The 22,060-nt window shown below is 49.5% G+C and overlaps 1 protein-coding gene across 4 annotated transcripts in view; it reads right to left on the reverse strand.

Moving 5' to 3' along the window:
- OTUD4 (OTU deubiquitinase 4) overlaps positions 1-22,060 on the reverse strand; it is a 389,728-nt gene that overhangs the window by 121,101 nt on the left and 246,567 nt on the right. For all 4 annotated transcript variants that reach the window (XM_085641615.1, XM_085641618.1, XM_085641617.1 and 1 more), the window contains one exon: positions 4,693-4,888. In XM_085641615.1, coding sequence (XP_085497741.1) covers positions 4,693-4,888 — 196 coding nt within the window. The remainder of the gene's footprint in view (positions 1-4,692; positions 4,889-22,060) is intronic.

Below are 22,060 nucleotides of genomic sequence, written 5' to 3' on the forward strand. Positions count from 1 at the left end.
TCTTCGTGACAGAGTTCAATCCCCTGTAGTCCACACAGAACCGCAGTTCTGGTTTGGTGCCCAGTGGGGCTGCTTTCGGCACCAACACCACCGGACTAGCCCACGGGCTGCTGGAAGGTTCGATCACCCCCAGCTCCAGCATTTTCGCTACCTCACTCTGCATGCTGTTTTTCACTCTGTCAGATAGTCGGTAAGACTTGTTCTTCACCGGTGGGCTGTCTCCTGTGTCCACATCATGGTTACACAAATGAGTGATTCCAGGCGTGAGTAAGAACAACGAGGCGTACTGCCCCAGCACCTGGTGGCAGTCCCTCTGTTGCTCTGGGGTCAAGGATGGGGAGAGGATCACGCCCTCCACCGATCCAGCCTTCTCCTGGGCCGCCAGGTCAGGAAGAGCCTCACTCTTCCTCCTCGCTCCCATCCGTCACCATGAGGAGAGCAAGCTCAGATCGCTCATGGTGCGGCTTCAGGCGGTTGACGTGGAGCACCCGATGGGGTTGACGGGGGTCTTTAAGTCAACGACATAGGTGGTCTGGCCTCGTCGCTCCACAATTTTGTACGGACCAGTCCACCGGTCCTGGAGGGCACTAAGCTCCCCAGGCTCCATGACCCACACCTTCTGTCCAGCGTCCAACTCTACCGTCCGAGCGTTGCGGTCATAACACTCCTTCATGACGGCCTGGCTAGCCTCCAGATTCTCTGAGGCTGCCTTCCACAGCTTGGCCATCTGGCTGCGGAATGCCAGAATGTAGCTGACAATATCACGGGGAACTTCTGCGAAGTCTTCTCCCACCCCTCCTTCACTAGGCTGAGGGGCCCCCTAACGGGATGGCCATAGAGCAGCTCAAAAGGGCTGAACCCGACTCCCTTCTGCGGCACCTCACGGTAGGAGAACAGCAGGCAAGGGAGGAGGACGTCCCACCTACGCCTCAAGTCCTCTGGTAGGCTCCGGATCATCCCTTTTAAAGTTTTGTTGAAGCGCTCTACGAGCCCGTTAGTCTGGGGGTGGTAAGGAGTGGAGAACCGATAGGTTACCCCACACTTCTTCCACATGGCCTGCATATAGGCCGACATGAAATTCGTGCCCCTGTTTGACACCACGACCTTGGGGAATCCCACTCGGGTAAAAATCCCCAACAGGGCCCGCGCCACCACCGGTGCAGTGATGGTCCTCAGAGGAATAGCCTCCGTGTACCGCGTGGCGTGGTCCACTAATACCAAGATGAACCGGTGTCCCGCGGAGGTCGGAGGGTCCAACAGCCCAACAATGTCGATTTCCGACCCGCTCAAAAGGGGTCCCGACCACCGGGAGCGGTTCCAGGGGGACCTTCAGTTTAGTCCCAGTCTTGCCACTCGCCTGGCAAGACTTACAGGTCTTACAATAGGTGTCAGAGGCAACTCTCATCCTGGGCCAATAAAAATGTGGGACCAACCGCGCAAAGGTTTTGTCCTGGCCCAGGTGTCCGGCTAAGGGTATTTCATGTGCCAACTCCAACAGGAAGGCCCAGTAGCATTGGGGGACCACTAAGGCTCTCAAAGATCCATGCACCGGAACCTTAGGCTCACTGTACAGGAGGCCATCCTCCCAATATACGTGATAACCGCCAGTCTCCTGATTAGCCGCTTGGGCTTCAGCCTGCCGCCGCATGCCATCAAGCGTGGGGCACTCCCTTTGCGCCTGACAAAATTCCTCCCGGGTAGGCCCTCCTCCCACATGCCAGTCGGCAAGGGTCGGCAAGTCCCCCACGGGAACGACATCCACCTCCGCGGACTCCGGGGGTACCTCCGCAGGCTCCCCATCCATCACATGGGGTGTGTCCTCCACCACTTCCTCCTCTCCAAAATCGGCGTTGGGTTGGGCCATTATCCCAGGCTCCAACCCGGGTCGAGTTCCATGCCGGGCAGCCATGGACCGCGTGACTACGCAAGTCCATCCTGGTAACCCCAGCATCTCAGTATGGGCTCGAAATTCCACATCTTTCCAGTCGGTGTGCTCCAGATCGTTTCCTAATAAGCACCCCACAGGCAAGGCAGGGCTCACCGCAACTCTCAATAGGCCTTTGACTCCTCCCCACTCAATGGGAACTTGAGCCACTGGATAGTGACTCACACTGCCGTCAGCCAACAAGGCCGGATGGAACTCATCGGGGACTACCTGCTCTGGGGACACCAGCCGCCTCACTACGGTGGTCACGCTGGCACCTGTGTCCCTCAGAGCCTCCACCTCCTCCCCGTTAACTCTCACCCTCTGCTGGTATTTAGCAGTATTCGGGAGTAGGGACACCACTGGGACCATCTCTCTATCCCAGAGTGAAACCAGGGTCAGGCCTGTCCACTCCCCTTCCCTATCTAGGGGCAGCTACACCCCAAGCGCTACACTAGCCACCCCGGGGCTCTTCCCGCCCGTTAGGGCTGGGGGTCTCTTGCGACACTTAGGATCGCCCTTGTAGTGTCCAATCTCCCCACATTCATTGCACCGCACAATCCTTGGCTGCTGACTCGTCAGGGTAGGAGTGGTATTTGGTGGCCAGAAGAGGCCGGTGAATGCCCCTGTCCCGTGCGCAAGGTCAGAAACCTGGGAATGGTGTTCGACAACCAGCTCAATTTTTCTGCACATATCAGTAATCTTGTCTCATCCTGCTCCTATCTAATAAGGACATTGCGGAAGATCTTCTCTTTTATTAACTATGAGCTTCGCAGGAATGTAGTGGTGGCCTTAGTGCTGTCCAGAATGGACTACTGCAATGCTCTATTATTAGGAGTAAACAAGACTGACGGGGAGATTACAGGTTTTGCAGAATGCTGCTGCCAGACTCTTGCTGGACGTTCCCAGAGACCAGTCGGTTACGGAAGGAATCAGGGCACTTCACTGGCTCCCAGTCCAGCAGCGCATAGAGTTTAAGGCACTGTGCCTAGTACACAAGGCAGTGTTTGGTGGAGGAGCCAAGGGGGTCCAAAAGCTCTTTATTCCATACTCCCCGGGTCGGGTACTCAGGTCTTCCTCGCAAGGCCTCCTTAAGTTACACCGTGTTAGGAAGGCTAGATGGGGCGGTAGATTCTTTTCATTTCATGCTGTCACTCTCTGGAATAAGCTTCCTGGTCCTCTGAGACTTACACACAATCATCAAGTTTTCAGAAAACTGTTAAAAACGCGGTTGTTTGTGACCAGGTGGTAAGATGGATGTTCCTCTCTACTTTCCAGCGCCAAGACGCTTCGGCATTCGTTCGCGCTTTACAAGTGGCTATCCTATCCTAGGTGGGCTTTGGGGATTGGACTGAGGTGGGGTCCCTACTCCTTTCCCAAACTGTCTGGTTTGTGGGCCTCGCGAGAACTCCACCTTTTTATCTCCCCCCTCTTTCTTCTGGGGGAAACCCTGTCCGCCTTTCGAGCCATCTCCCCCGGGGCCCTTGTGAGACACCCGGGTGGTCACCCAAATGTACGCCTCTTCCGCAAGCTCACGGGGATCAGTTAACCTGCGGTCCACCAGATGTTGGCGCAGCTCCGGAAAGCACTTATCCAAGAGGTGCTCTCTCAAAAACAGATTATACAAACCTTCGTAATCCTGCACCTCGCTGCCACGCACCCAACCATTAGCGCCTTACGGGCATAATAAAAAAAAATCCACCCAATTCTGTGTGGACAGCTTATGGTTGCCACGGAACTTCTGCCGATACCTTTCAGGGTTGAGGCCACATTTCTTAAGTAACGCATCTTTCATGGGGGCATACCTGACCTGATCCGCCTTGGCTAAGTACAAAAGGGTGTCCCTGACATTGGGAGGTATGTAGCGATACAGGCCACCCCCCCAGTTGCTCTCAGGTACCCCATGGGCTGACAAGGCCACCTCGTACGCCTCCAGCCACTTGGCGATGTCATCCCCCACAAGGTAACTGGCAATTACATCCTTTGGCCAATAGAATTTTGGCTCCTGTTGAGCCTTTGGTACACTGCCACCATTTTCCTTACTGGACGCATTCAACTGTAGAGCTCGCAGCTCCAATTCTTTCAGCTGCAACTCGTGCGCCAGCTTCTTTTCTTCCATTGCTAATCTTTTATTTTCCCTTTCTTGTTCTAACTTGGCCAGCTCCCACTTCAACTGCCTTTCCTCCCTCCTGTCCTCATACTCTTCTGGAGACGCGCTCCTCCTAGACCCTGTCCTACTGCTTGCCCCGGAACGTCTCCTTGGTGGCAAATTTTCAGACACATCCACATTGAGCAGGTCTAGCTCCTCCTGCGCGCTCTCCTCCGGAGGTGCACCCTGCCCCTCCTGTGCCCCATCCCTTCTCCCCTCTGGGTGGGCCTCTACCCATGCACTCAAGGCTGTACGGCCTAAAAAAAAAAAAAAGTTATTCTCAACAATAAGTTTTACACTCAAACTGGTCATTTTAAGATGATTTTAGGTGCATTAAAATGAAAGGTTTTGCTGTAAGGGTGTGAGGTACCACAGAGCTATGGTGTTGAATAAAATGTAGCAACAACAAAAATCAGCATGTTTACGTCCAAATTCTCAATTCAGAGATCTAATAAAGATCAGAAACAAAAAGTCTGAAACGCTGCTATACTACCGTACTTCCAATTCAAGACCCACAGTTTAGCATTCTAGTTAACACCACTGAATCGATGGCAAATAACATGAATAAGCAATGGAGTAGAAGTTTAACAGATTATAAATTAGCAGTTTTAGACAATACCGATGGAATTGTATCTTGTGGGCTCATTGGGCCAAGTAGGCACAGCTTCGGGCATTATAGGCAGAACAGGAGGCACCACCGGAAGCGTAGACAAGTCAGGCAGGTTCTCAACAGATGCTGCAGTCCCACGTGACAGAGAGGCCCCACTTAAAGTAGTTGCATCAGCAGCAGATGTCTGTGTGCATTCTTCTGGTTTCTGGAAAGAAGACAGAGTGGAATAAAATTCCTGGAATATCGGGTATTGTGGTCACCTATTTTTGCAAAGGTTGTGCCATCAATTGTCAACCTATCTTGATACGTTAATGTAAGAAGCTGGCTCTATAGTGCACCAAAATAAGGTAGACTGTGCGGAGAGTCCAGGTGACCCTTATTGGCTTGCAGGGACTTTCTTTAAAAATCCCAAGTGCTCTGGTTTGTGGTAGTGTGGTCAAGCAGCTTAGGTTTATGAATGGGGAGTGTTGGGCATTTGTTGCACAGACAGAGCAATAAATGACACACAATAAGATTTGACACCAATTTATAAAAATAACAGATTTTATGTATTGTTAGACACTGTAGGAAAGTGACCGTTTTTGACATGGTCACCCCAATTTTTTGACTGGTATTTGAAGCAATTTTAACTGAAGTGCAGTGGGTTTCTGCTAACCAGGTCCCCAGTGCCAGTGTTCTTTCCCAAAAACAAGGTAACTGTGCAATTGTTCCACAATTGGCAAGACCTTCAGCACAAGTGTAAGTACCTAGTAAATAGCGCTCCCAATACCTAGGGCATGGGTACTAAAGAGGGTCCCTAAGGGCTGCAGAATGTATTGTGTCATCCTAAGGGACCCACCACTAAACTCATGCAGACTGCCATTGCTTCGATTTGGTCCTCTGCCGGGTGTCAAGACTCGCTCAGACCTTTACCTCTCCCAAAGCAGAAAGTCAAGAACATTGGCATCTGGTTTGACGCTAAACTTTCTTTTGAGAGTGAGATCACTACCTTAAGAGTCAAGTGTTTTGGGATATTAAAAACTCTCAAGAAGATCCTTGGGCGTCTCCCCAAAGCTGGTTATATCCAGGCTGGACTACTATAATGTCCATTATCTGGGAGTCTCTCAGTCACGGCTGATGAGACTTAAGTGTGTGCAGAACTTAGCAGCACGTCTGCTGCGGATTCTCCCAAGACCGTCCTCCACTGGCTCTGCACTTTCAAAACTGCACTGGATACCCCAGAAGAAAAGGCTCTTTTTCAAAGCCATGTGCTATTGCTATAGGGTTCTTAAGAATAAGAGCCCTTGTTACTTACACGCTTGTTTTAAGCCCTACTCTTCTACAAGGAACCTAAGATCTACAGGGACCTTGAAACAAAGTCCCGGGCACACATTCAAAGTTGTAAGTACACAAATGTAATTTTTTCTGTTGTAAAGTAAGCTGTGGTCGACATCGGTAGGTTCTTTATGCTGTTTTTTAATTCTTAGATACTCAAATGAAAAACAACCAGCCGACACCTTTTGTCGTCAAAGGGGATAATCCCATGACTCTTCAGGGCTGTATGGCAAAGTATTCTAAAGCCGCAACGTCGCTGAACCGGTGATAATTCCAACCCGGTCAGGACGGGTCTCGTGTGGTGAGTATGGGTGAATTTAAAGGTCCGTGAAGTGAAAAGGGGGAGGACGGGTAGGTTACACCGCGTATTCGGGATCCGAAAGTAGTAAGCGGGCGGGTGTGTCCGTCTTACTCGTTGTCCTGAATGCGCCAATGCAGAAGTGTGTGGTGGATCCATCTCGCTTTCAGCAACCAGAAAGCAAGACGGATCCACCACACACTTCCTGCCTTGGTGCATTCAGGACTACGAGTAAGACGGACACACCCACCCGCCGACTTCTTTCAGATCCCGAATACGGGGTGTAACCTACCCGTCCTCCTCCATTTCACTTCAAAGACCTTTGAATTCACCCATACTTACCACACAAGACCAGTCCTGACTGGGTTGGAATTATCACCGGTTCAGCGACATCGCGGCTTTAGAACACTTTGCCATACAGCCCTGAAGAGTCATGGGATTATCCCCTTTGACGAAACACGTGTCGGATGGTTGTTTTTTCATTTGAGTATCTAAGAATTAAAAACCAACAAAGAACCTACTGATGTCGACCACAGCTTACTTTACAACAGAAAAAATACATTTGTGTACTTATAACTTTGAATGTGTGCCCGGGACTTTGTTTCAATTTTGCATTGTGGGTTCACACCCACACATTTACAGGGGTTATTGGGTTCCCCCCTGACCTGGTAGCACCATAATAATTCTCTTGTCCCCCATACCCTGCCGCATACGAGCTTGAGCGCCATTCTTCCTGCACCCCCCCTAATCTACAGGGACCTTGCTGGCAAGAATCCCCACTGTAAAGAGAACACACATTGGGGATTTCTCCTTTAGTGTTTTTGCAGATAAGCTATGCAATTCTCCTCCCATTAAAATCAGCCGAAAAAACAATCATCATTCTGCAAAAATTAACAAACCTGGCTGTTAAGGTCGGCCTAACTGTGCTGCCCATTAGTATGCCATCTTGTTCCGACTTTGGGAGCTTCACCCTAGCGCTGGGACACTTCGGTGGACATATCTAACGCACTTTATAAATCATTTTATTATTATTGCAGGCTGCGTGAAATGGTACAGACGAAAACACGACCTGGCAAACACCCTATGTGCTATGTCCCCAGACACTGCATGAAATATGTGTAAGTCACCCCCACAGCAAGCCTTACACCTCTAAGGAATGGTGTGTTATATTACATGTGAGGACATATATAGGAAGCTGGCACTTTATGTGATATACCAATAATTGGTTATACTATGTAAAGAGTCTAGAGGTTCCCCAGAAGTGTACAGGGCTCAATGTAAACCAAAAGCGCTCTATCTGTGGTAGTCTTGTCGAGCAGCCATAGGCCTAACACAGAGGAGTGCAAGACATTTGTTATAAACACAATGACCAATAAATGCCAATAAATGACACGACTCAAAAAGGATATCCACACCAATTGTTATAAAAATAAGCTTCTTTCAAGATGTATTTTTGGACCAAATTTTTCATCAGAAATGCTTTTCAATTTAAAAAGTAGGTACTTAGTGCAATTTTTCAGTTCAGCAATGTTAACCTATGGGAGAACAAGAATGAAGTTCTGAAGGTAAGTACACGACTTACAAATGCAGTCTTTGGGGTTTCAGGTCAACACCAGGCAAGGTTGCAATTAGTACCAAGACTGCACCACCAGCGGCACAGAGGCAGCCGGGTGCAGGGGTCAAATTTCAGGTCAGGTTCCCAATATTAACCATGGAAGACTGGGGGGTGTCCGAAGATGCGTTGTTCACAGGTGAGTAAAGCGGTGTCCGGGGGTCAATATCCTGGGGTTAAGGTCAGCACAGGGGGTGGGGGTGGGTCACAAGACAGTACCAAACTTACACCCTCAGAGGCAGCCGGGTGTAGAGTGCCAACACAGCGTCGGGCACCCAATGAAAATCAATTGTAGGCACGGGTGTAAAGACACAAGGCAGCACCAAACTTACACCCTCAGGTGTCCGAAGATGCGTTGCTCACAGGTGAGTAAAGCGGTGTCCGGGGTCAATATCGGGGTGTTAATTTAGGCACGGAGAAGAAGGGGAGGGTCACAAGGCAGCACCAAACTTACACCCTCAGAGGCGGCCGGATGTAGAGTGCCAACACGTCGGGCACCCAATGAAAATCAATGGGGTAGATTGGTTTTGAAAAGAGTCTGTAGGCGCTGGCCAGGAGGCTGCACAAAGAAAACCCACAGCTGCCCAGGTATGCTCTGGTACTAGGGGACGTAGGGACACCGTTGGTAAAGCTCCCCAAGGCCCAGGGGCTTCGTGTACAGGGGTGTCCTTTGGTGTCGGGAACAGCTTACCAGGCAGGTCACAGTCGGGGAGTCCAGTTTGAGGTTGCATGCAGACGTCGAGGTAGTGTCCGGCAGGGGTGGGCCCACGGTGGACTCTGGCTCAGAATCGCTAGGGAACCTTCACAGGACCAGTGGGCCACTTGGACTCGGGCTGTGGGCGTCTGGTGCAGAGGTGGGTCTGGAGGTGTTTTCAACGTTCCTCAGGGCAGAGCTCTTCGGTTTTAAAGTTGCTTTCTTCTTAGACAGGCCCACTGTCCACTGGAGTTTCTTGATCTTTATAGAAGGCAGGCAGTCCTCCCAGGGTTTTAGAGGTCGCTGGGCCTGCAGGACGAGTTGGCTTTTGTAGCAAAGGTCGAAAGGCAGCAGACAGGCCGGCAGGGCTGGCGCCAAGTCAGTCACTGGTCCTACTCCTTTCGTGCTGTTGCGGTACTTCAGCGTGTCCAGGCTTCGTAAGTCGTTTGGAATCTGATTTCAGGGTCTGGGCCTGCAGCCTAAAGACTAGATTTAGAGGCGTCACAGGAGAGCGACAGGTAAGGACCAATGGGTTCCTTAACTGGGGTGTCTACACGCTCTTTTATGCTAGGGTAGAGTTGGCGAAAAATAGGAGGGGGGGGGGGAAATCACAGCTCATATTCTGTTTTCACGCTGGTTCTCTCGCCAAAAGTGGGGGTTTGAACGGGGGGTGCCATCTGCTGTGCAGCAGAGGCTGGGTTAGAATTACAAAGGCCCCAAGACCTTTGAACCTTCCCTCTTGATCACTGTGCCCATCCTGGGGAGTAGGTGTGACACCTCCCCCACGATTGGCTTTGTTTCTGGCCTCAGAGGGCAGGGGCTCTCGACCCAGGGGTTGAGAAACATGTCTGGTGGTGGCAGGCTCCCTAAAGCCAGACACCACACCAGGGCTGGTAGGTTCAGGGTGCACCTCTGAAGTGCCCTTTTATTACATGTTTTAATAAATCCAACACAGGCGTCAGTGTGGGATTATTGAGTGGAGTTGTTTGGTACCAAACACTCCTGGGTTCAGTGAAGCAATCATGATGCTGGGGAATGAGAGTTGGCGAGTTTCCTGCCTATGTACGCTCTATGGCTTCCCCAGCACTTACAATATTAAGAATAGACTTAAATATTGTAGTGGCATATCTGCTCATGCAGATATGCCCACATCTGAGTCATAGTGCACCCTGCCTTAGGGCTTGTAAGGCATGCTAGAGGGGTGACTTCCCCATACCTTAGGTAGTGTTGACTTCATCTTTTTGTCTGCACCAAGGCATGCAGGCAGCAGTCGGCATGGCTTTCGTGAGGGGTCCTTAGGGGGCTCTCTTCAGTCCCAATGCCCTAGGTACCAGGGTACCATTTACTAGGGACTTACAGGGGGGTATGAAATGCCAATCGTGGTACATTTTTAGGGAAGGAGCTCTGGCACAGGTGTCCTGGTTGGCAGGGACCTTGTGGACTTTCAGTGAATGAATAGATTTATTGAGCGCGAACAAATCCTCGGAGGTGTCTTGGCACTAGTTGAGGAAAAAAGGAAGGTTAGGCTGATCTATTTATCAATCGAAACGACGTCATGTTCCAGGCAAAAAGTGGGGGGCTAACCATGTCAAAAGAGGTACTTTCTCGCAACATATCTGTCTCTGTAATGTCTAGTCCAATTGATCGATAGTTCAAGTGAATGGGGAAGCCATATTCAGTACATGTACTGGACACTGGTCATTACAAGTTCCCCAGCTACATTATGGCGTCACTGAAACCTATGGTGTTTGGTATCAACATCTCGTCTTAATAAATCTGTACTGATGCCAGTACAAGATTTATTATGACATGCACCCAGAGGGCACCTTAGTTGTGCCCCCTGAAAACCTACCAATCTCTAGTGTGCTGGCTGACTTGTATTGACAAGCCTGCCACCACAGACACGCTTCTGACCTCCTGGAGTGGAGTGCCCACGCTCTCGGAGGTCAGAAATCATGCCTGCTCTGGCAGCCGGTATTGTCCCTCCTCCGAGCAGGATGGGTAGTAATCAGCATATCAAGGCAGGAGGCTTCAAAGACCTTTGCAGTCTTTGATATGCGACCCCGGCTTCCCGGAGATAGGGGAAATGCCACCCCTGTATGGGGCCCATTTGGCACCAGGACCACTGGTAAAAATTAGCTAGTCAGGAGGCATCAGTCGTGGTCGGAATGGCTCACGGGGGTTTAAATAAAAATGTGAAAAAGAATTACTTACCTTTCCCGGGTCCCGTGTCTTCACTGCTCGGTCCGCCCCTGCAGGAACAGGAAACAGGCAGCCTCCCTCCATTCCCCTAAGCCAATCACAAGGCTGCAATGGCAGCGTTGTGATTGGTCGGGACGGCGCCAAGCCAGGCACCTATGGGGAGGCCATGTTCTCCATGTAGGCTGCATACAGCCTACATGGTGAAAAAAAGCAGAGTGCGCATGACTGGTTTGGCCGGCCCCAGAGGGCCAACAAAATAGCACCCTCAACAGTGGGCAAGCCGCTCCTCCCCTGCCCTAGACCGGAGCCGCCCACCTGCCCATCCCCAACCTAACCCTTCTGCTTTCTCGCAGTGCGAGAAGTATCAACATAAAATGTTGCTTTTACCATTTTATGTTTCTGCTTCTCGCACTGCGAGAAAGCAGTGGGACGACGCTCCTCCGCCCTGTTGGAGGAGCCACCCATGGTAGGCGTGTTCACCATCAGACTAGTTATACCCCCATGGTGGGCTACCTGAAGTAAACACAGAGTAAAATTCCACCAGCTTAGTTTTTCGTGATATTAGATAAATTGGGTCAGGGTTATGCCCACTCCCCACAGGAATTGGTCATATAGCGGGTGTTCCCGAGAAACGATTAAGCTCCCTTGCTCTTAGGACCCCAACAAACCAAGCCCCCCATTGGAAGCTCCTAGACGTGTCCCCAAGGCCCTCAATAAAGTCTGTTTCTAGGAGCCACCTGCCCCCCAACCTCTCCTTTGGGGTAATGCGCAAAGCTACCAACCCGACCAACACCTCTGCACCCAGACGCTCCAGGGCAAGTAAAGACTAACAGCTGGGGGTTCTTGAACCTTGGCCCCCTATTACCTTAAGTCCCGAATATTGCAAGTAACTGCATACAGTATATGCTTTTTTTCCCCCGTAGGAAAGTATTACTGCATAAGGCCGCATTTGAACATTTTACTTACCTGCCAAAAATCAATCGCTCGAAAAGTACTTACTTGGTCACGAAGTTCTTGGTGTGATAATTTATATAAAAATACCTACTATTTATCTAAATTGGTCTTGGATTTATTCTGGAGTGTGTTTCGCATTTATTGCCTCTGAGATCAACAAATGCTTAGCACCACAATTTGATAATCCTAAATTGCTCGCCCACACTACCACAAAAGAGAGCATTTGTGATTATTACTTGTGCCTCTGTAAACCAATAAGGGTCGCCTGGACTCTCTGCACAGTGTACATCGTTTAGGCGCACTATATAGAAAGCCAGCTTCCTACAGACACTAAGATCAGAGGGGAGTGTTAGACACCGGCAAATACACACAATAGACAATGGCAACTCAAGAAGGAAATCCACACCAATTTATAAAAATAACACGCATCTTTATATATATTTAGGCACCAGAACCAATTAGATCATAAATACGCTTGGCAATAGAAATTTGTTTGCATTCAAAAAGTCGACACGTAGGGCAATTTTTAGAAGCTGCACTGTCATCCTATGGGAGGAAGGACAAGTACGGCATTCAGATACAGTACAGCAATTTACGGGACCAGTATCGAGGAGTTAAGGCGAGTGGTGGCAAGGTCCAAGGCAGCACCAGCAGAACACCACCAGGTTGTGAGAAAGTGCCATCTTTCTTGCATGGTGTGCCCCCACTTTTTGCTAAATTGCTGAATGTACTTTTACTGAGTGTACCCTGGACTCCTGCTAACCAGGTGCCCAGGGCCTATGTTCCTTCCTTAAACCACACAAACTCCAAATTGGCAAACCCTGGCCACATGTCAGCCCCTAGTAAATGGTACCCTAGGTACCCAGGGCCTTGTGGCCAGGGAAGGCCTCTGAGGGCTGCAGCACTCCTTTGTGCCACCCTTAGAGGCCCTGTACCCTTACACACACACACTGCCTTTGCAGGCTGAGTGTCTGGGTGCAGGACAAAATGAAGAGTCGACATGACACACATCTGTGTGCCATGCCCATCACCTACACTGCCATGGCATATATCAGCCACCCCTCTGGCTGGGTGCCTTATGCCCATGGTGTGGGCACAGGAGCAGGAGCCCTGTGCCCCTACAGTACCCAGGTCCATTCCTGGGCACTGTAAGTGAAGTGCTGCCATTTAAGAGTACATGGTGCTGAGAGCTCGTCAAACACGAGCTCCACAGCACCATAATGGCAACACTAAAGACTGGGAAGTTTGGTATCAAACTTCTCAGCACATTAAACCCACCCTGATGCCAGTGTGGGATTTAATGTACCAAGCACCCCAGAGGGCATCTTAGAGATGCCCCCTTACAACTAACCTACAATCCACGTCTGCTCTGAGGCTGCCCAGGCAGCCACACAGCAGACACGTTGCTGGACCCCTGGGTGGGAGAGCCCCTGCTCTCCCGGGCCTGCAACAATGCACATCCTGGGTGAGGTGATAAATCTCCTCCCCCAAGATGAGAAAAGGGAAGCTTCAAAGGCATGCCGCCTCTTGGAGTTTCCCCAGGCCACTGCAACCCCCCACTCTGGCGGGAAGCTTAGCCGGAAACCCCATACAAGGACAGGGGATGTGCCAGCCTGCCCACCCCACCCCTCAGGTGGGGGAGGCGAGGTGAAGCACATCTCCGGGCTCTCGCCATCTTGAAGATGGGAGGCCCTACCCTATCAGGATTAGGCTACTGCCCCCCTCCCACAGGAGAGAGGCAGGATAGGGGGTGTACCCACCCCAGGACAAGGACCCATTGGTCCCTGGCCTTCACCTACCTGTAACGCCCCTAAATCTAGTATTTAGGGGCACCCTGAACATTCCTTCCCCAGATTCCAGATTCAAAAGACTACAAGAAGAGCAAGAAGAACAAAGACCTGCCCTGCAGCTGCTAAAAAGGGAAGAAGACATCAACTGCTTTGGCCCCAGCCCTACCGGCCTGTCGACTCCCGAACCTGCACCAGCGCGGCATCTCTCGGGACCAGCAACCTCATCAACCCCGGAGGACCTGGATACCTTTTGGCTCTAAGCCCCTGGGACTCCCATGAGTAGAGGCTCTACTCAGAAACCTATTTCTAACCCCTGGCAGCAGCCCGGAACCGCGAACCCAGCACACTCTGCACCAGCCAAGCCTGGCCAGTGCCGGAGTGGACAAAGACCCAGAGGACGACCCCACGGCGACTGTGACCCCGAGTCCGGCACCCAAGGACCCCCCTCGACATTCCGGAAGAAGCCTACAGCCTCGGAACAAGGTGCCCCCCCAACCGCGATCATCAGAGGGTAAGATTTCCTGACACCAAAAGGCACCCCTGCACGCGGCGCCCTGCAGCCCCTTGTGCCCAATCCCGGGGTACCCACCTAACCTACAACTACCCAACTTACCTCTCGAAGTGGTGGTGGCACCTGAAGCATCCTCGTCCCCGAGCTTGCAGCCTTTTTCCTAACCGGAACATTCCCATTGATTTCCATTGAGCGCCCGACGGCTCAAAAGCACCCTGCACCCAGCCGCCCGAGTGGCCCTGGCAGTGCAATCTCTACACTAGCCTACTTCCCCACTTGCCCTGAGTGAGTGACCAGGAGCCCAGCTCCCACAGCCGCGTGGCCTGCTAGTCAGCAGCCACCAAACCAGGCCCCCCTATTCCTCATTGGCTAACATTGGGACTAACTCTCTCTGCACCCGGCTGCCCTAGAGCCGCTGAGGGTGAACTAACTGTGCCTATCTGACCTTGGGGGACCCCTGAGTCTATGCCCAGAACCTCACCTTTGCCAGTCGAGAACTTGCCTGAAAACCGCCAACTCTATTTTTTACATAGGGTAACATTGACTGGCTTTTTCTTGAAATTTCGTCTAAGTGTGGACTTTTCAAATCTTCAAATATTCACTAAAAATCAGCCGAGCGACATAAACGCAAAAACTCACCTGTTCTCAGGTGGGCTCACAGTGCTGGATCTTGGTGCCCAGCACTGGCTCGGAAGAATACTCGCATCTATACTTACCAGTAACCCCATTTTCTCCCATAGGAAACCATTGACTGCTTTTCTGTGAAATTTCTTCTAAGTGTTGATTTCTGCAATTTCTAAATATTCCTCAAAAATCGTATAACATCTGAAAACGTAATTACTTACCTGTTTTGGATAAATGTCCCAGTACTGAGTCCAGACACCCAGTACTGGATTACAAAAGTAACGATAACCTACTGTACCTGTAACCTACATTTCCTTCCATAGGGAATCATTGATTGTTTGCTCTGATTGTTTGCTCTGAAATATTTTCTAAGTGCTCACTTTTGAAATAGCTAAATATTAGTTAAAAATCATTACAGTACCAAAGTCGACTTTTAACAGCTGATTCTGAGAACTGACCCAGGACTGGATCTAGGATCCAAGCCTGGAATTACAAAAGTAATCTACAAAGTAATCTGTTGCATATAATCTGCATTTATCATTGAGCTCAATGTATTGTGTTTAGAAATAGAGTTGCCTACTGTAGCTATTTGTAACTGTTTACTAAAAAGACTATTGCATTTACAAAAGTATTTTTATGAAACATCTCGTCGAGAAAGTATATTTTAATTCCAAGTGTTGGTTCTAAAATAAAACAAGCATATATTTTTTTTTTATACAAACCATTGGCCTAAAGTTCAGTTATTGAGTGTGTGGAACTATTTGCTGACTGAGTGTGTACAACAAATGCTTTACACTGTCCTCTGATACTGCCTTACTGCTCGACCAGGCTACCACTTTGGAGAGTAAGGTTATATCTACCTTTAACCTCTGTTAAACCCTTGGGGTCTGTGGACTCTATACACCCTGTACCTATTAAGGAACAGTATATAAAGAGCCACTTTCTCACACAGGTGCACTAAGGCAGCTGGGTGCAGGGGTGCAAAACAGCATCTGGAGCTTAATGCAAGTCTATGGAGAACGGCCTTCGTGTAAAGAGGCTGCAGGCTTCGACTGAGGGGCCAGTCAGGCTGAACCAACAGAGGGCTGGGGCATCATGATGCTCAGGGACGTAGGGATAACCTTTGGTCCTCTTCTCCATGGCCCAGGGGCGACAGATGCAGAGGTGTCTTCAAGCATCGAGTTTTCCTTACTCGGAGCAGTCGCTGTAGAGGGGGTCTGTGTGCAGAGGCTGAAGGCGACATTGGGGAGTCCATGAGAGGTGAAACCACACCGGACTCGGTATCTGGTGGGCCACGCTGATACCATTGGCCCACTTCAACTCTGGTTTGGAGCGACAGGGGCAGTGGTGGCTTCAGCCGTCAGGATTTGGCAGTGTTTAAGTTCTCTAAGGTCTCAAGAGGACTGCCAGCCGAGTGAAGGGAAGCAGGTCTGCTGTTTTATAGTAGTGCTTTGTTCCTGGGTAAAGTACTGGCAGGTCTCCCAAGTTACGGAGTCATAGCAGCTGCAGGACAAGTAGTCTTTCGCCACAACTGTCCAAGTCAGCAGGCAGAACAGCAGGGTTGGCCACAAGTCAGCTGCTTGGTCTTCAGTTCTTGCTCTTTGCGACTTCATTTTCGTATTCTTCTCTCAGATCCTAAGGATCTGCTTACTGGTGCCAGGGGCTCCCCTAAATACTAAATTTTGGGGAGTTAGGGGAATGTAGGGTAGTAGCCAATGGGCTACTGACCCTTAGGGTCACCATGCCACCTATATGACCACTTTGTGTGGGACGTGGGCATAACCTGTCCCAGAATTTCTACGTTTGCCAACACAAATATGGTTAAGTCGTGTTCACCTCAGATTAGGGCACCTTAGCGGTGGCACTAGCCTGAATGTGGGCACGCCTACCTGAATAGCTAATTTGCATGCCTGTCCAGGTGCCAAAGCGCTCTGGACAAAGGGGACCTGTGGGAGGCGGGGTATGAACACCCTATTCCTGAGCTGCTTTGTTTCCGACCTCCTGAGAGCAAAGGCTCTTACCCTTGGGGGGAAGGTACTCTTCTATGGTGGCAGACTGGCAGAATCTAGTCAGCCAACACACCAGGGTCTGGCAGGTTTTCAGGGAGCACCTCCAACGTGCCCTCTGGAAGCATGTATTAATAAATCGATCACTGGAATCAGTGTGGATTTATTAATATGAAATGTTTGATACCATAAATCTCTAGTTTCAGTGAAGTCATCATGTAGCTGGGAAACTCATTTTCACCAGCGTCTATCACATGTTTTAAAATTGCTTCCCTGGTCACTTGCACTGGCAGTAATGGAACTGACCAGCACAGGGGCATATCTGCTAATGCAGGTATGCCCTCAAATGTAATATAAAGCACCCTGCCGTAGGGCTGTAAGGCTTGATGTAGGGTTGACAAATCGCGTTAGGGGACATGGCACACAAGGATGTGTGCCATGTTGTGTTTTCACTTTGGTCTGCACCAAAATACGCAGCCTGGAATGGCAATTTTCTTTAGTACCTCATGGCCTTTGCACCAGGGGTACCATTTACTAAGGACTTACTGAGAGTGCTATATAGATTGTCAATTGGGGGATTTTTTGTTTTACAGTTTTGGGAAAGCAAATTGCCCCTGGGGACCTGGTTATAGCAGGAACCCAGTGCACTTCCACTCAATCACTTCAAATACCAGGCAAAAAGTAGGGGTGACCATTCCAAAAAAGGGCACTTACTACAGCAGCTGTCAGATTTGAGGCATGAGCCTCGAACGAGATAACGTTATCCTATGGGAGAAACATGCACTGCATACACGCACTTAGACATCTCACAGGATTGCTCTTCTAGACTTACCGTAAGTAGGGGCCAAGGTCTAAGAAAGAATCAAGAGCTCAAGTTGACTTGCCCTGGGGTGTCTGAGTGCAGAAGTGCTTTACACAGTGAGAGCCTCGAGCGCTACACACTTATGTCAATGTGAAAAGTACCTGAAAGAAAGAGGCTGCTGGCAGGGACTGGGGGACCAGTCAGGTAGAAAAACGGGGGTTCGGCTCTTGAGGGTCTCTAGACCACAAAGACACTTTGAGAACTTGGGCTGGGGGGCTCAGTACATAGTTTAGTCCAGCAGGTGGCGTTGGTCAGAGGCTCTCCCAGTTGTCATCTTTTTTGCAAAAGAGGGGAAAATAGGACAGCCACTCACTGGCCTTGAAGTTCCATGATGTGCAGGTCGGTCTCTCTCAGCATTTGTGTCCTGGCTGGACACAAGCCTTGGCTGACGCAATTGCTCAGGTACTCCGAATATTCATGCTTTGGGTCTCTTGGAGGAGTCAGTCTTGAAACTCGTCAGAGAAGATGCTGACCTCCTTGAACCTCGGTGATCTGCTGCTGGCACGATGCTCCTTCGGTGGACCAGACAATCAGCAGAACAAGATACCAGACAGCTCCTTTTGGTGACTGCGGATGCAGGGAGATGTTGCTGGATTGATGAAGCACTAAGAAGGCCTCCAAGAGTTCAAGGAGGCAAGCCAGCTTCAGGAAAAGTGTGTCTCTGCGATTGTCATGGTGCAAGCGGCCTGGCAGGGTTTGGTGCCAATCTTCGCTGCAGGACCTCTGTTCTCACTTCTTTGGCCCTTTGTTGCTCTTCATTTAAACAAATCACTTTTTCTGGTGTCAGGGGGCCGCCTAAATATTTGATTTAAGGGGTGTTAAGGGTAGTGTAGGGTAGTAACCCCTGGGGTCACTAAACCACCTATATGACCACTTCCTGTGGGGAGTGGGCATAACCCTGTACCAGAGGTCCTAATTTCACCATAACAAAGATGGTGAAATCCTTTTCATGTCTACTTCAGGTAGCCCACCTTAGGGGTGTGAAAAGCCTGACAGTGTGACATGCCTCCCGACTATCTAATTTCCCATCTATCCTGGTGCCAAATGGGCCTAAGGACAAGGGCGCAGCATTCTCCAGTTCTGAAGGAAGCTGGGCCCCATAAAGGCAGCAGAGGATTTGAAGCCTCTGGCCTGGACATGCTAATCTCACTGGCCATCCTGCTGGAGGAGGTGTAAACACCTTCCTCCGGAGCAAGGCATTGTTTCTGACCTTTGAAAGGGTTGACTCTCCCTGGCAGGGGAGCAGAACTGCATCTGTGGAGGTGGGCTGGAAGAGTCCAGTCAGCCAGCACAATATGATACTAGTAAAGATTCCAGGGGCACCTCTAAGGTGGCCTCTGAGTGCATGACATAATAAATCTAGAACTGGCATCAGTACAGATCTATGAAGACAAGGTGTTTGATACCAAACACCAGTCTTTTCAGTGAAGCTATTATGTAGCTGGATAACCTGTGCTGAACAGTGCACAGTACATGTCTTAAGATGGCTTCTCTGAGTACTAGTAATATCTAGTAATAGAACCGGACATCACAAGGGTATATCTGCTCATGCAGATATGTTCTCACATACTATAATGGGTCCTGCCTTAGGGCTCTAAGGCCTGCTGTAGTGGTGACTTACATACAGAGAATGCAATGAACTTTGGCATGGCACAGAAAGAGTGTGCCATGTCATGCCTTCAGAATGGTTTGCACCATTTCACGCAGCTTCATGTTTTTTGTGTGTGGGTCCCTTAGGGTGGCATCAGACATACTGCAGCCTTTAGGGTCCCTCTTTAATACCCATGCTTTAGGTACCAGGGGTATCATTTACTAGGGACTTACAGGGATGCTAAATCCCTTGCCCATTGGGTTATAATTAGATTATAACTAGTTTTAGGTGGGAAAAGCACTGGCACTGAGGTCTGGTTAGCAGGTCTCAGTGCACTGGCAGAGTTGAAAACCAGCATCTATTAGTCAAAAATGGGGCACATAGTGGGGTAAAACTTAAAAAAAAAATCCAGTTTCCAACAGCTAACTTTAGAAAATCAAAAGCACTTCTGAACTGCTGGACAGGCTTTATCATTGGAATATATTAAAAGCTCTATAGGATGCAAATATTATGAACATAAATTAATATAAAAACTAAACAAACCTGTGCGACAACTCTGGAAAAACACTTGGGTCACCGTTTACAATTAGGCCTGGGCCGGAGTTCGTGGAGTATTCAGAGTTTCGCAAGCGGCGGAGTGTGTTAGGTCACACCGCTCACGCGGATTTTTTAGCACCCAGTGTCTGTCCCGCGCTGGATAATCAGCATGATGGCACACTGCGCAGCGCAAGAGGGCCCTGCTTTTTTCTGCAGCTCGAGTGGATTTTCTACACTAGCGGCAGCTTCCTCAACGCGAACGGATGGTTTTTCAAGAGCGGCGCAATCATCCACGACCACCCGCGTTGAGAAATATCACTGGGAGTTGGTCTAGCATTAGATTTTCTGCACCCGTCCCAACTTAATGTTGGTCAGCAAGGAAAAAACTCGGCGGAGCGGAATTTTTCGGAACTCCATGGAGCGCAGAAAACTATGCATACTCTGTCAGCAGAGCAGAATCACCTCCCAGGCCTAATTACAGTATTAATTCTCAATGAACTTTAGGTGCATGGTGTTACAGGACATACTACGGATGGTTTGCCGCACAAGGGAGTTATTCTGAAATAAAATTTATTGCATCAACATTTTTTAACTTTTCATTGTAAAGGTGGTCTACAACAAATGGCCTGCCACTAAATCACTTTTAGAGAAATTCCAAAAGATAAAAAGCTTTTGACCAAGTGGCATTACCTTACCAACGCCAATGCTCCAAATGTCACAATAGGAAAACACAGAATAAATGTTTTGGCACAGCTTTAAGTTCTTAAACAGATGAGACCTAGAATGATACAGGTATGCCTAATGCCTAGCATTAGATAAAGATGATGTTCTGAAATAGGCACAGATACATATGACAATGTGAAAAATAACCAAAATAAAAGGTACTTGTAGAAAACCCAAAGTTAAGCATCTCTTCCTAGTTGTAAATCATTAGTTGTATATCATCGCAAATTGTATTAAGACTAAATGACCACTCTACTTGGATACAAGATGAGCACAGAAAAGTACATATCAAAGAGCTGAGATTCAAAGGAGAATAAACATCCTCGGGTCCAGACCAAGCAACAAATTTTCCCAGTGGCCCATATGTACAAGTTACTTACCTTCGGTAACGATGTATCTGGTAGAGACGATTCTAGCTGCAGATTCCTTAACGTAGATTTATCCCCAGGTGAGAGACTGGACCCGGAAAACTTTTTGCCCCAGCATCTCTGCGCGCCGGGGGGCGGTACCACGCGACACCGCCCTGACGTCCGCGGGCATGACGTCAGCAAGGTTACATATGCCCCACCCGGCGCGCTGACATCAGTTTTTTTTTTAGGAGAATTTTTCCGTGCCACAACGCAGAGCCATCACAAACAAAACTGTGGAGAGTGTGGGAACAGTATATGAAAAAACAGTGAAACAGAAACGAGAAACGAAAGCGGAGAACAGCACCAGTTGGAAAAGGGCCAAGCACGAAGGCACAGAAGCCATAGCGGTGTGATCCATAGCAGGAAAGGAGCAGAGCACAGCTCTGACGAACACCTTCGCAAGCTAAAGCGACAGAAGCATGTGAAAAAGGCCATAGCAGAAGAGCGAGAGCGAGAAACTGCAATCACGATCCACAACAGTGAAGGGCAACAAGCCCGGAACAAAGGAGGAACAGCAATCCACCCCCAGACGACACCATCAAGGTGGGCCATGTCCCCTGAAAGGAGCAAAAAGGCCGAGGTACAGGCAAAAAAAAAAAAAAAAAAAAAAAAAATCAGGACTGCAAGGGAAGCAGAACCCCCAAGCAAGTAAAACGGAGAAGAGTAAAAGCAGGCCCCTACACTGGAGAAATAGCAGGGTGGAGGGATGCAGAAGCACACATGAACCTACCGACCATGTATCATAAGGGTAGGGGTGGAACAATCAAGAAGAACAAAATATCCTGTACGGGCAGAAGGAAAAGCGGACACCCACAGGAGACAAGCCACCCGGAGGGAGGCGAGTTCAGAAAACCAAACTAAAGGTCCTCGCAGAACGGGGAGGAAGGTCAGGCCATGAAGGAATCTGCGGCTAGAATCGTCTCTACCAGATACTTCGTTACCGAAGGTAAGTAACTTGTACATCTAAAAGAGACTACTAGCCGCAGATTCCTTAACATAGAATAGATACCAAAAGCCATACCCAAAGTGGTGGAGGGCATGCAAGAGAACCTCTCCAGTAGGAAGAAACACAGGGTCCTAGCAAGACAAAGGGAAGACCAAGCCCATTCAAAGTACAACGGCCACAAACCCTCGCAGGGACAGACAGCCGAAGAGGAGCACCCAGGAGGAAAGAACGACCCCAACTCCAGGGAGAAGAGGCATGACCGGAGGCAGAGCCTGCTGTAGGAAAAAACAGCGGCAGAGGACA

The sequence above is a fragment of the Triturus cristatus genome, chromosome 2_2 (genome assembly GCF_964204655.1).
Source record: "Triturus cristatus chromosome 2_2, aTriCri1.1, whole genome shotgun sequence".
In the NCBI taxonomy this organism is placed as follows: domain Eukaryota; kingdom Metazoa; phylum Chordata; class Amphibia; order Caudata; family Salamandridae; genus Triturus; species Triturus cristatus.